The 14,249-nt window shown below is 46.9% G+C and overlaps 1 protein-coding gene across 4 annotated transcripts; it reads left to right on the top strand.

Moving 5' to 3' along the window:
- The first annotated feature begins 550 nt into the window (after positions 1–550).
- SRSF5 (serine and arginine rich splicing factor 5) lies at positions 551–5,187 on the top strand. Of its 4 annotated transcripts, none has more exons than XM_031593644.2 (8): positions 551–708; positions 1,165–1,310; positions 1,478–1,548; positions 1,723–1,818; positions 2,158–2,224; positions 3,590–3,663; positions 4,012–4,122; positions 4,252–5,187. In XM_031593644.2, the coding sequence occupies exons 2-8, from the start codon at positions 1,185–1,187 to the stop codon at positions 4,499–4,501; spliced, it is 795 nt and encodes a 264-aa protein (XP_031449504.1). In that variant the 5' UTR covers positions 551–708; positions 1,165–1,184; the 3' UTR covers positions 4,502–5,187. The 4 variants fall into 4 exon arrangements, with proteins under 4 accessions (XP_031449504.1, XP_031449503.1, XP_031449502.1 ...); XM_031593643.2 differs by having other exon boundaries at positions 2,155–2,224; positions 4,255–5,187; XM_031593642.2 differs by having other exon boundaries at positions 2,155–2,224.
- The last annotated feature ends 9,062 nt before the right edge of the window (positions 5,188–14,249 follow it).

Genomic DNA, 14,249 nt, shown 5'->3' with positions numbered 1-14,249 from the left:
ATCTGTATTTTTCCCCTTCTCCACAGATTAGTAATCCAATAAGGAGCGCTGGATTGGTCTGAAACAGCTTGCCAAGGGCCTGCTTGTTGGTGTGAGCAGCTTAGCAGCTTAATGGATGAAAGTGCTTATACGTTGATTATTTAACCTTTTGTTCTATTGCCTCTCTGACCTCTGAAGGCAAGCTTGCCGCTGAAAGCATCAGCGCACCTACTGGCAGCAAGGTGCTCAGGGCCGTGCTACGGCTTCCTCAGTGGTTCACTGGTGACCTCAATGAGTTTAAGGATGACGAGCCGTACTTCAGCATAGCGTAACCCGCTCCATCCTTCTGTTTCCTATTATTACCTACGTTCTCCGCCCCCTTTGTAAATCGAGCAGGAGCTGAAGCCGACACGACGCGCTCAGCCTCTGCACCCCGCGCCCTCGGGAAGAGGAGGCGCCCCCATCTCAGCTGTTCGGCGGCCCGCAGCTCCGCCCCCCCCGACCCAGATTCCCTGGGGGCGTGGCCAAGCGCCTCCGCCAATCGCCGCGCGGTGCCGCAGCCGGGCGGGGCGGGGCCCGGGCGCGGGGCCGCCTCCATTTTGCGGCGCAGCGGCGGGGCGGAGCGCAGTCGGCAGCGAGCCGCCGCGCAGGGAGCAGAGCGCCGCCCGCCAGCGCAGCATCGGCCTGCCCGCGTCCGGCGGACCGCACGCACCGGGATCCGCGGCCCAGGTTCGTGAGGGGTGGAGGGCGCGGAGCCTCCCTGTGCGGCTGCTGCGGGTAGCCGGGTCGGGAGGGCTCTCGGCCGGGGGGGTTCCGTTGCCGCGCGGGGCGCCCGGCGGGCCCTTTCTCCGCCGTTCCGAGCTCACCCGGGGCTCCTTACGCCGCTGGGTGCGGCCCGCGCCGCCATTTTGTGGCAGAGCGATACCGTCCGCTTTTCTTCCCTCCGCTTTGGGGCCCGCGCGCATGCGCCGGCGGCCCTGAGGAGGGCGGGGCGTGCCGTGGGCGGGCCTACGCGGGGGCAAACGGGCTCCTATTGGCGCAGGCCGGGGCGTTCTCCACCTGGCTCGCTCCTATTGGGCCGCCGCGGGGGCGAGGCCGGCGGCAGGCGGAGTGCGGCTGCGCGGGGCGGGGCCGTGCTGAGTCACCGGGCGCGGCCGGAGCCGGGGCTGACGGCGTCTCCCGCAGCGAGCTCCGCGCATCCAGCCATGAGCGGCTGCCGCGTCTTCATCGGGAGGCTGAACCCCGCCGCCAGGGAGAAGGACGTGGAGAGGTTCTTCAAGGGCTACGGCCGCATCCGGGACATCGACCTGAAGAGAGGCTTCGGGTTTGTGGTGAGTGCGCCTGTCCCGGGCCCCTCGCCGCCCCAGGCGGGCCGTGCCGGCAGGCGTGCGGTGTGCGAGCGGCTCCGTGGGGCGGGATTTCGTGTCTCCACGAAGCTGCTACGCGTGCCGGTTCTTCAGCACTCACGTATTCTGTGTTTGCTGCCGTGGGTTTGCAGGAATTCGAGGATCCGAGAGATGCGGACGATGCTGTCTATGAACTGGATGGAAAAGAGCTTTGCAGTGAGAGGTGAGCTGCCCCATCTCTTGCGCTGCTTCAAGCTGACCCGCTTTGTGTCATATGTTTACGAGTTGTAGTTTGTTAGCAGTGCCATTGAGGCCCACTGTGGGCTTTCTCCTCTAACGAGGAACGTGTGGAAAGCATACAGACCCCTGGTTTCTCCTTTCCTTTTTGTCTCTCCAGGGTTACTATTGAGCATGCAAGAGCACGCTCTAGGGGTAGAGGCCGAGGGAGGTACTCTGACCGCTTTAGCAGCCGCCGGCCACGCAGTGACAGGAGGTGTGTATTGCACGGGGCTGGCGCTGTCTGCCGTAACAGCGCTGGGTTTGTCTGACTTGGGAACTTGACGTGGAGCACAGCGCCAATCGGTGCTGCCTGTCTTCCTAACCACCCACCGACGGGACAGCGGGGTAGCGAGTGTTACAGAGCTTGTGCATCCCGCTCAGCTCCTTTGCTCTTGTACCCCAAAGTACGCGGTGTTGTCCTAGGCTCCTCGGGGCACTTGATAGTGGTGATGGTGTTCTTGGTGAGCTCACGTCAGCTGTTGGCCTTGCTGATGTGAAGTGTGGCTGTGCTGTTTGCGAACAGAAGTCTCAACTGTTTATTTCCCCGCAGAAGTGCCCCGCCTTTAAGGACAGAAAACCGACTCATAGTAGAAAATCTGTCGTCCCGAGTCAGCTGGCAGGTTTGTTAAAACACGATTAACTATTTTGACTTCGTTTAATGGGTATGTAATGTAATTACTTTGTTAAATGATTAATTAAAATTAAATCTAATTTATTAAAGTGTTTATATAACTAATGTATTTTTTAATAATGTAAATTAAATGTTTCAAATGAAAACTAGTTAACTTTAATTTATAATAATAAATGTATATATTTGAGGAAGTATATTTATTTATTTTCTTGTTTTTTAAATCCATTTTAACCACATATTAAACCCTTTATTTGCCAGCCTATCTGTGTCGTTGGCCTTATGACGAGGAGTGCCTGTGGGTTATCCTAATCGTTCTGTCTTGGTCACTCTTGGTCGGGCCTGGTTGACTTTCCAGTCAGCTCCTACAATGTCACTTGGCCACCTCTAGATCTGTGTTTGCCGGTCTAGACGTAATCGATGCACTCCTTAAAGTGCCACATTGCAGCGATCCCAGAGCGTTAACGAGATCTGATTCCTAAGTTGAGAGCTGTTCTTCCTGTAACGCTTCCGAATAAGAGATCCTGGTCGAAAAGAGTTGAAAGATACGAAATTAGGTGGTCGTTGGAATCCTGATCGCAGTAAAGTGGTCCTTGGTAACATCAAGCATAGCGAATGTCTGGATCCGTCACTAGACTCCTAATAGGGAGGGCGGTGCGATTAATGGCTTCCATCGACTGGGTAGTGTTCGTCAAGTGGGTGGCGAAGAGCCAGTCGGGCATAAATCATGACGGTATCTCCGGTCGCTTAATACAGTTTGCTGCTTGGCTAGCCTAGGGAAATGTTAATAAAGGTAAAGTAAACTATATTTTTCATGACATATGGGGCACAAAATAATGGTGTTATGTAATTGTAATTCTGTATGCGTGTAAGACTCGTAATATAAATGGAGACTGAAATAGCACAAAAGTATATGGGTATATTTTGCACTCAGTCCAGTATTAACATAAATATATACGAATGTGTTGTTTAGATTTCTCCTTCTCTAATCTATCTAACCTTCATAGACTAATTTAATTTTCCTTAACGTTAAGACATTTATTAGCATTTTGCTTAAAGCAATATGCTTTTTTTCATTTATTTCGTGCCCTGATGTAGATAATTCAATGTCAGTGGAGTACAAGTGTGGCAATTGCCATGTTTGTAATTTATCTAATGTCTTCCCTTCCAGTAGTCATTTTTGTTTGCTCTTTCTAAAAAATAATATATGTATATAAAACAAAACCAAAACAAAACAAAAAAACAAAAGCAAAAAAAAAAAACAACCACAAAACCAACCCCAAAAGCAACTGTATATAAATATATATGTAAGTATTTACTTTCACTTCTTTGCATAACATTATTGGTCTTGTGTTAGGATCTCAAAGACTTCATGAGACAAGCTGGGGAAGTAACCTTTGCAGATGCACACAGACCTAAGTTAAATGAAGGGTAAGCCTCAAATTCTCTTGAAAGCTTTGGAGTAATTTTTGTGTGTGCTATATAGATGCCTGGGGAGGGAAGCTGGCTACTCCAGTGCTCAGCAGTTATGAATTCATGGCTTAATTTAGCTTCCCTTTAAACGTGCAGGCTGTGCAGTCTGTGGTAGCTGGGGAGGGGGATTCTTCAATTTGTGCTTGAGTGTATGACACAGGATGACTACAAGCAGTATGGAGTTTTTTTGAGTAGTTCAATTTTTTTTGCTTCCCAGAGTACTTTTTCATTTATCTACTGTATCATTAAAAATACAACTTGTAATAGTGAGCTGTGTTGACTTTTTTTCTTTCTGAATTTCTGTAGGGTGGTTGAATTCGCCTCTTACAGTGATTTAAAGAATGCTATTGAAAAGCTTTCTGGTAAAGAAATTAACGGAAGAAAAATCAAACTAATTGAAGGCAGCAAAAGACACAGGTATGGATATCTGTTAAGTAATGATGATGAATTAAGAAAGCTCTGAAGTTGATGACCAGACAACAGAACTGGAGACAGTGGGTTGTGTGCTTGCTGTAGTGCTAACGCCGACGCTCGCTGTTTCCTCAGTAGGTCCAGAAGCAGGTCGCGGTCTCGTAGCAGAAGCTCGTCCAGGTCTCGTAGCCGTTCCCGTTCCCGAAGCCGCAAATCTTACAGCAGGTCAAGGAGCAGGAGCCGTAGCAAGTCTCGATCAGTTAGCAGATCTCCAATGCCAGAGAAGAGCCAGAAGCGTGGCTCTTCCAGTAGATCTAAATCGCCATCATCTGTGGATCGACAGAGGTCTAGATCGAGGTCCAGATCCGTTGATAGTGGCAACTGAACTATAAGTGACTTGCCCTGGGGGGCCCTTTTTTAAACCATACTTGCTAAAACTCGTGGTAAGTATGTGACTTTCTGAGGGGAAAGGGTTTGGAAGGGGGAGGGAGGGAGGGAGGAGGGGGGGGGAGGGGGGTTGTGGGATCTTTGTAGATGTGGACCATGGTGGGGAGGGCTATTGACTAATTGTATTAAATGTTTTTTGATAACCCTTTTTTTGCTCACATTTTTTGTGAATGTCTGAAGTGAATAGTTGGTGTATATTGCCAGAGCTCTTTATAACTAAAGCAGACAACTTTTAAATTTTTTTTTACTCCAAAAAAGAGTAATCTGGATGCTTAATTCCTAGTATGCTCAACTATGAAGAGCAATTCAGAATATTAGTTTAATTTGAGATAATAAACTAACAGCTTTAGGCATCTAAGAGCTCTACATGTGCTGTACATAAAGCTTTATTTCAGAGCTTTTTTTTTTGTGCTTTAGAACCACTGTTTGAGTTATAGGTCAGCAGATGAAGTGCTCAACAGTATTGATAATAAAACTTTTATTTTAAAAAACTTCTCATTGAATACACCTTGAACTGCAGTAAGAAAATGCCCATTTCATTGCCCTGTGGTAATAGTATTCTATGAGGCACCCTAACTCTTGATACTTAAGAATCAAACAGCTTAAATAAAGTTTAAAGAAACATGTTTGTGCTTCTTGTTTATTCTTGTTGTTAATCACATGTTTATGACTGTATCTGATGTCGTTGGACAGAGAAAATATTTTTAGATGGATCTGTAACAAAGTTGTTGCAGTGTGTTTTGGGCATTGGGGGAAACTTCTTAAAATACATCACACTGCGCCCTTCCTAGCCTGTATCTTTCAGGTGCTTGTGTTCTGATGGGAGAGGTATGGTGAGGAAAAGCCTGAGAGGGTTTATAGAAAAAAGTTGAATGTTTGAATCATTGAAGTGTTAACTTACTGTTCAGAGAGTATGAAATGTTGAAGATGGATGTAACCATCAAAAATGGGCAAGCGTGTGTGAGGGCACACCGAGCTGTGGATCAAAGATTGTTATAGGCATCAGTCCTCATTCTGGAGGAAGAAGAGGATTTTTTAAGTTGGTGCAAAGTCTGCAGTGGTGGTACCCTTTGGTTCTGCATTTTCGTGCTTTGTAAGTTAATCCCAAGAAAGATAGGAACCTGCAATGCCTGTTTTTATCAGACCCTTGTCCGCATTGCAGGACAATTCTTCGGAAATTATTAAAAATGACAAATACTTTTTCTTCTAAAGTGCTTTCCAAAGCTAATCCATTTATGCACAGAGCTTTAAAGAGACTCCTGGATCCTAGCATCAGGCCCCAGGGTAAAGGGAGGAGGATCAGCAGAGTGTGGTGGGGCAGGGGGTGGTTTCTGGTGTCTCTGCAGGCCTCTTCCCTGTTTCCTTTACTCTTACGGAGTTCTTGTTCATTAGCTGCGTCAGGAGAGTGACGGACTCTGTTGCTGGAGAAGAACGAAGACCTTTGTTGTACATGCTTACAACCTTTTATATGGTCACATGGACCAACCAGGCACCTTGTGCATGTTTACGTCTGGCGCAAATAGCTGCCAAGTTTCTTTACTCATTTGCAAGGTAACAACTTCCTTTGTCCCACAACTCCCCCTTCTTTATTAATTTGAACAACAAACATGCAACAACCAAAAAACACATTAATCTGCATCATTTTTCCGATCCATGGTCACAAACCTTGATATCATTCATCAAACTAAACCCATGAGTTTTCAACAGGTACCTTTTGCCCCACAAATCAGAAATTTTTTGAGGTAGTTGTCACAGTGCTTGACACTGAGATATTTCTCCAGTTGCCTCTGTAGGCTTCGGCTGGGAGGATACCCAGAAGGTTGTCACAGATCTGAAGAAGCAGCAGATGCTGTTGGTGCAGACAAGCAGGGCATTATGACTTCGGCTGGAACCCATTGTGGTTCAGCACCTGAGGAAACAGAAGCATAACCTCTTTCCCACGTTATCATGCTTTAGCTATTCTTTTCTCAGGGGTCACACCTGCGCATCTCCCCCTCCCCCTTTTTTGTTTTTTGTTTTGTTAGTTTTGAAGGGAAATCTATTATTATTTTCTAAAACACTGAAATTACATATTCAGAATTATGAAAGCCAGGCAGGTGCAGGTAAGACATACAGTTGTAAATATATACATTATATTCTTAAACACCAGAAGATGTTTGGCTAGCTAAGTTGGATTATGCAACCAAATATGAGAAAACTTCCTACATTGCCAATCTACTGCACAAGAATGCATGTCATTTTATAGCAAACACTGTTCTCTAATTTAGAATGCAGACAGTGTTGTTAGGCCTGTCTTAGAATTTTCTGGAGTACTGAATAACAGCTACAGCAGCTAAAAGGTTCAGAAAAATACATTGCAACAATGCCAACAGCTGGAATGAGTGAGAGTCCAAACAGCAGCATACGTCTCAGCAGCAGCTTTCTGCAGCTCCAGCTCCCACGTGCTGGATGTTTGATCCTCCTTCTCTTGCAGGGGTAAATGAGCCACAGGCTCAGGTTCTGCATGCTCTGCTTTGAGTTGCTGAGCTCTAATAGCTTCCACTCCAGCGCCTTTTGTTGGGCTTTTGGAAAGAATCTGCACATCCACATCATCTATTGAGTACTTGTTAAAATCAATTGTGCCAAGGTCTTGCAGTCACAAGGACAAAGAGTGTAACTTTTCATAACAGAACTTGACAGATCACTGGTACAGGGGGAGCCCAGCCCGAATTCAATAATCGCTTTCCTGAGCTCTTTCATAATTTGCAAGCTTATCCCCTCCCATCTTGGGTGCCTATTAGGTTCATAAATTACAGGGCAGGTGAGAGCCAAATGCAATCTCCGAGCCATGTCAAAATGCCCCCTCCCACTCCGCTTCTTTGTGGATCCAAGCCAAACATTGTGTGGATCTGGAGCGTGCAAGTCTGGTTCCTTCCTCGGGCTTGCTAGCCTGAGGTCTAAAGGGCCATTGTCCTGTAATCTCAGTCGTTTACAACTGCTTCCACCACAGGAGGAGCAGTGGGCATTATTGGGACGGTGGATTCCTCATTTTAGTGATTCAAATTCCGATCTCCAGGGACCCAAGAGGTCTTTAGTCACAGAGTCTGAGCACGTAGCTGCATCCCACAGCCTTGCTCCCACTTTGTCCCACGTCTCTGTCTCACAGATTGTAATCCCATCTACTCCTACTTCACGAGAGATTCACACCCAAAGTCACCTTAAATAGAAGCTTTCCACTTTAGCGTGGTGCTTCTGCAAAATTGTTTCCATTATTTTGCAAGCTGCCTCCTGCACTTTTGTTTTACTTGTTCCCATTGTTCCCCGTTTCTCACCTCTGTCCTGTAGAAGTGATTCTGGCAGTGCAGCCTGATCCTGCCTCCTTTCAGCAGTTTTCAGGTCCAACTTCCTTTCAGCAGCCCTTGGGTCACGCTTCCTCTCAGCATGATTTTTGCTTCCTTTCAGCAACTTCAGACAGAGACCAACTTCTTTTTAGCGGACCTTAGTTCGTGCTTCCTTTCAGCAGACCTAATTCCTTGCCACCGGTCAGCTTGAGAGCTGATTATCTCCTGAGGCTGACATTGATACAGGGTCCCTGTTTGGGCGTCATTTGTGGCAGGAGAGTGTCGGACTCCATTGCTGGTGCAGAACAAAGACCTTTATTGTATGTGCTTACAACCTTTTATACCTGTGCAAAACCCCGTGGGTTGCATGGGTCACCCAGGAGCCTCGTGCATGCTTTTGTCTGGCGCAAGTAGCTATCAAGCTTGTTTACTCATTTCTTTGTCCCACAGTTAGCTTTTAATACAGTTACACGAATCAGCTTTTGTGACTTGTTTGACTATGATGGCACTATATCCACGTACCATGTGCTCCTGGAGTCAAACACTAAGAGAGACTGTTAACGTGGGTGTATGGTAACTGTTGAGTCACGGCCTGAACCACTGATTGAGCACCTGGGGAAAGGACCCAGTCAGCCCTGGGAGCACAGGTGAAGGCAATTCAGCTGTGTGACCAGAAGGAGTGAAGCCTGGCTGCACCTCTTTCAGACCTCATTTAAGGGCTGACTGCCACTGGGGAAGGATTTCTGGTTGGAGATCCCTTCTTGGTGAAACTTTCTCCTGTGAACCTGGAATCTTCTGGTATGGGTGAGCAATTTTCTTCCCTTCTTTTATAGCATCTTTTTATTGTGCTGATTCTTCTGTCAGCATGGCTCTGTTGTAACACCTTTACCATTGTATTGATCTGGTCAATTGCTACTGCAGGTAGCTACAGTTTTGGGAACTGGGAGGTTTCAGTGACTCATAATAATTCAGATGTTGGATTGCTTTACAAAGTGTGGAAGGAGGGAACCTTATCCTGTAGGAAGAAAAAGGCATTTACAGTATTACAAAGTGTACAGTTACCTGCTTTATCTCATGTTGGTTGATCCTTCTTGTGTGCTTGAATAGTAACAAGTGTAATGGAAATGCTGAGGCATGGCCTGAACCACTGATTGAGCACCTGGTGGGAAGGCGGGGCCAACCCAGGGGGGCTCAGTTGCATACAGTGTGCCTGAGTGATGAGAAGGGGTGGAGCCAGGATCCTCCCCAGGCCTCATTTAAGGGTTGGTGGTGGAAATGAATGCATCTCATCTGGAAATCCCTGCTGATGTGAGGACCTTACAGTCCTTCCAAAAGTAAGCAGTTTCTTTCTCTTGTTTCTGTGTCCACTGCTGTTGTGTCTGAGCAGATCCTCAGTTGCTGCAGCCTTGGATGTTGCTGCTATGCAGTCTTGTTTTGCTTTCCATTGTGCTACAACAGATATCTGTGTTAAATTGGACTTTAGTTCTGGCTGAAATCTAGGTGACTGAAGGCATATAGTTAATGGGTGGGGTTTCAGGCTCCCTCCTTTGTGAGAATTATATCCTATCACTAAATATGAAGTACATATGGAGTACGTGTAGAGTATATTTAGAGTACTTATGACTAAATATGAAGTGTATAGGGTGGTGCTTTGACAGAGTGAGTGGTGCTATGATAGATAAATTAAGTTCATCCCTGCTGTAGGCAGCTGACAAGGTGAGGATGGGATTGGTTCAAAAGTTTGAATAATACTGCATGAGTCGCAATCTCAAACCCTCAGTCCCACCAAGCAAATGGGAGCTCCATTCACTTCAGCAACACAGCTGCTAGCCTGTACAGTCCTTACTCTGTATGCTTCCTTTTTCAGAATCTAACCTCACAGCAAATATGAGGGCAAAGATGGTCAAAGTGGGGGGAAAAGTTCATTTGGAATTAGTAATGATGGGCATAAGAGCTCTTGCCCACAAGGTACTGCTGAACCAACGCTTGAAAACATGATGCATATGGGTACTTCATTCTTAACAGGTGTTGTAAAATGCTTATGCTTCTGGCTGTACCTCAATCTCTCTATAGGAAGGCTGGGAAGATACTTAAGTCCTTCTGTAAGCAGTTTATCAGGAAACAAAAAAGCACATCTTTTTTTTTTTTTTTTGTGATTCATCTTGTGATTTCCTCTTGTCAGTGCCCTATTTAGACTTCTCTTGACTGCATAAAAGAATTCTCTGAGCTTCCCCATAACGCAATAACGTAATTTCCCCCGTTAGCTCTGACCAGAGGCTCTGCGCGACAGGCTCCTCCACCAATTTCCACAGCACATACTTATGCTTCCAGCACCAGCCTTCACAGCACGTACACGTGCACAGGAGCTGGTGGCTGGTGCTGAGGAGGTAGAGGGACTGAAGAGGTGGCTGCCCAAGGCTGTTCCTCCAGCTGCTGTGGAGGCCACCTTTGGTGGTCCCCTGCTGCTCCCTGGGCCCTGGCTGGACGTGGGACGCACTTCCCTTACTCCTCTGCATGTTTTCCCTTTATTTATGGAGCACATTGACCTGAGCCGCACTCAAGGTTGAGTGTGTGTTTCTAGACACACAGGGCTGAACACATTAAACCAGAGCAAAGTGAATGCTATTACCTTACGCACATGGGAGTGCAGATCATGAGGGCATTGATGGGGTTGCCTGCTGCTCCATCCCTTCCTGGAAGCATGTGCTGAGCAGGAGCCCTTTTCAGTTTTTCTGCATCAAGGAAATCTTTCTGCCTTGGCAAAATCTTATCCTCTGTCTGCGGAATGTTAAGCCTGGGTCTGAAAAAGCACTTTAGATAAGGAAACTATCTGAATAAGTACTGTTATGGGGCTGTGGTCCCTTTCTCCCTGGTTCAGGACTGGGAAGGTCTTTCAGGGTAGGAGGCTGACTGCGTCATGGCCAAGCTTTAGCTTCTTTGCTGAAGGTCATTGCAATGCTGCTCTGTCTGCTGCAGGGACATCTGCATTGCACCCATTCATCTGAAGCTCCGTGGACTTGACCTCTCCAGCCCCATTGCTCTGGAAATGCTTCTGGCAGTGGAAAGGAATGCCAGGGCTGACTGCATTATCCTTCCTGCTCACTTTGGGTTAGGAACTTGGTTTTCTGGGCTGGGAGTCAGGTTGGAAAGGCACTGACAAAAGATCTGGAGCCTGCTATGGCATCCCTGATGAGGTTGGGAGAGGGGAAAGCAGTGAGACAGAGCTGTGCTGGGAGCTGTTGGGGGTGTGTGTGTGTCTCCATGGCATCTCCTGCAGCCCTGCTGGCATTGCTGAGAGGGCAGTGGTGTGGCACAGAGTGCTGCTGTGCTATGAGAGGAGATGTCCTGCTCTGCTGTGTGTGATTCAGTTTGTTTTGGGCAGCTGCAAGATTCCCAGGAGCATGCAGGTGCTGCCCAGATCTTACATGTGGGCAAGGCTCATGGAAATTTTGAGGAACTGCAGGAGAAAGCTGCCCAGCAATTGCCTCTTTTCCTTTCTCCCTGCACATTTTTCCTCACCATCGCTCTCCAAGTGTTTGTTCTCGCTGTGTTTAACTTTTAATTGTGCTCTGAATGCTGTCAGAAGATGTCAAGTCAAGCAGCTCAGTGGTTATAAAGTGCCATTGTCCAGTGGCACCCAGACCTCTCCCTGCCTGCTCAGCCTTTTAAAATGACAGTGTTGAAATGTTTTCACCTTTTGTCTTTCTTTGTGGAACTGTAGGAGAAGTCGAAGAATTCTTCTGTAATTTAAAAAAAAAAAAAAAAAAGCCTGCTACTTGTTTGCTCTTCAAACGCCCCTGCTGGTTCCCAGTCAGAGCTGATTCCCAGGAAACACCCCCGGAACCAAGGGAGAGATGCGCAGAGAGGTGGAACACGGGGTGCAGGCTTCACCCTGGCAGGTCCTGCCCAGCTCGCACCACATGAGGGCAGTGGTTGCATGCCCAGAACCAGATCGCTCTCAGGATGAAAGGCCTCGAAACAGCCCAGCTTCATATGATCTGTCTCTCAGATCTTTTTATTATTATCGTGTCAAATACTCCTAAATTCAAAATATGCTGGGCATCACAGGATGCTTAACGAGCCTGAGACACAAAAGGTAATATTTAAAGCTAAAACATATAGAAGTTGACAGGCTGTTTGCTGGAGTTTAAAGTGAACTATGTTGTAGACTTTAATAGAGAAGACAGCAAAGACATCACTACTTTGTGATTTTTGTAATGTAACTTCATCAATTTGCTTTAAAAATAGGAAATGGTTTGGGTGCATCTTTCAGGGGTGAGGAGTCAAGCTGTGCTTTTCTAATTTGCAGCTGGGACTGTCATTTCTTTTGTGTTTTTACAAAATTTAGCATAAATTGGGTCAGCCCAGCTGTTGCCCAAAGACAGTACTTCAGCTGATGTGCCTGATAAGGATGGTGATGATTTGATTTGTGCCAGATTTCACACTATGTTGGCCCACAGCTTGAGGTGTGCCCTTGGCATCTCGTGCTTTGATCTGGTAAGGTTTTCCTGCTGTGCAGCTATGTGCTTAGCTACTTTTCCTGTAAGATTTGGGTGCAGATAGCTCCATCCCTAGCACCAAAACCAGTTCTAGTGTTCATATATTCCTGTTGTTTTTTCATCCTGCTCAGCATTGTCCTATTGCTCAGAGATTACTGGGGGTGGGTCAATGCCAACAGCAAGGTGAAAGGGTTGGGGCAGCCTGTCTCTAGGGAAGGTTATCCCCACAGGTGTGCCTGTCAAGGTTGGAGAAGGAGGGTTTCTGCAGGTGAAATTACTCCTTGCCTTGATTTGTTCCACCTGTGGCTCCCCAAGGCCACAGTTCATTTCTGTTATCATTTGGGTGATACAGCCCATCTGGTTAAACATTTAAATTCCAAAAAGATTTGGCTTTTTGAAAACAAGATGAGCCTTAATTTTTTTTCTTTAGTGGTCTCCACCATAATTAAAGCAGGACATGATCTGCTTTTATGCTTCCTTCTCAGCCTTTTGAACTGCTAAAACATTGGTTTTCCCCAATGTTTTCATGAATGTGCGAGAGATGGGTTCTGGGCTGTGTGACCAGCAATTGCTGCCTGTGGTTTGGTCTGGCTCAACACAAAGAAAATTGTGTGTTTGGGGTGGTAATTAAGTCTGTTTATGTCTGATTCTGCTCTGATAGATGGCAAAAGATGAGGACAAATTGAACGGCCTCATCTTGAGATAGAAATCACTTGCAGGATTGCAGAGAGGCTTAAGTGTGATGAGGCCTGTAGATGTGATCTGGCCAGACCAATGTTCAAGCAGGGCCACTGAGAGCCAGGCACGGGTTGCCATGATCTGAGGAAGCTGTATCCAGATTCCAGGGTGAGGGATGTTTTCCCCTCTCCTCTGTGCTGTCTTGTGTCCATGCCAGATCCATGGACATGTTGGCAGGTGAATAGAGCTGGGGAGATACCTGGCCCAGTGGCCAGCAGCACTTCCTGGAGGTCTCTTGCACTGCTGGGGCTCACCACCTGTGACACTAGCTGGCCTCTCCTGTGCTGGCATCCTGCAATGGATAGCCCAGTTCCCCATGCCCTGCAGTGGAGTGGCCAGCAGTATGGCCTTCCTGGTGGCTATGCCCTGTCTCCCAGTGCTGGGCATTTGCTGGCTGTCTGCCACTGCAGCACTTCTCTTGTCATCAACAAGAGACAAAGTTGTTTATAGATATTTAAATTCCATTTAGCATCCATCAGGCTTAAAAAAAAAAAAAAAAAAAGAATAATAAATCCTATGACTTCTCTCTTACACAATTGTTTGATAGGAAAATAATTAATTTTGCAATTAAGCTCTGCCCAGAACAAATGATGTAAGAACACTGTGTATGGGCTAAATTAGTGCCTGCTGAGATGCAGTGCCAGCATCTGTCTGGGTTGGTGACACTTATTTTAAGCAGCCAGCAGAGGGAAAAGCACACCCTTCCACAATGTTCCTAATGGCCTCATCTCTAACGGGGGCCCACAGAGCACTCGGCAGTCAGTTTGAGTGTGTGCTTCAGTTGTTTGGCAGTGAAAAAAACAGCCCCTTCTCTGTTTTAAGGGAATCATTTTAATTGCTAACTTGGTGGCCAGGTGGGCACTGCTTATGCCTCAAGTGGTGTAGAGAGTTCCAGGGAAATTGTTCCTCTGAAACCCGCAAGCCTGGCTGTGCATGGATGTCTTGGCTTGCTGCTGCTGCCTGCAGAAAGGGTAGCATTGGAGCAGGCTCACTTCAAAGGCAAGTGAAAGGGTGGGAGGGAACTGCACAGACTGTAGAAAGCCTGTTTGTTTCCATGATGTTTAGTTTTCCCTATGGGAAAAGAGATATTATTTATTGTCTATTGTAGTCACTTGTTAACTATGTAATT

This window comes from Phasianus colchicus, chromosome 5, assembly GCF_987193195.1.
Source record: "Phasianus colchicus chromosome 5, bPhaCol1.hap1.1, whole genome shotgun sequence".
NCBI classification, from domain to species: domain Eukaryota; kingdom Metazoa; phylum Chordata; class Aves; order Galliformes; family Phasianidae; genus Phasianus; species Phasianus colchicus.
This window is presented reverse-complemented; position numbering and strand designations above follow the sequence as displayed.

Excerpts from the sequence above, each read along its gene's own strand:
- SRSF5 (XM_031593642.2), top strand. The coding sequence starts at position 1,185 with ATGAGCGGCTGCCGCGTCTTCATCGGGAGGCTGAACCCCGCCGCCAGG. Across the intron at positions 1,819-2,154 it reads CGGCCACGCAGTGACAGGAG|AAGTGCCCCGCCTTTAAGGA; the intron begins GTGTGTATTGCA and ends ATTTCCCCGCAG. Across the intron at positions 4,123-4,251 it reads GAAGGCAGCAAAAGACACAG|TAGGTCCAGAAGCAGGTCGC; the intron begins GTATGGATATCT and ends CTGTTTCCTCAG.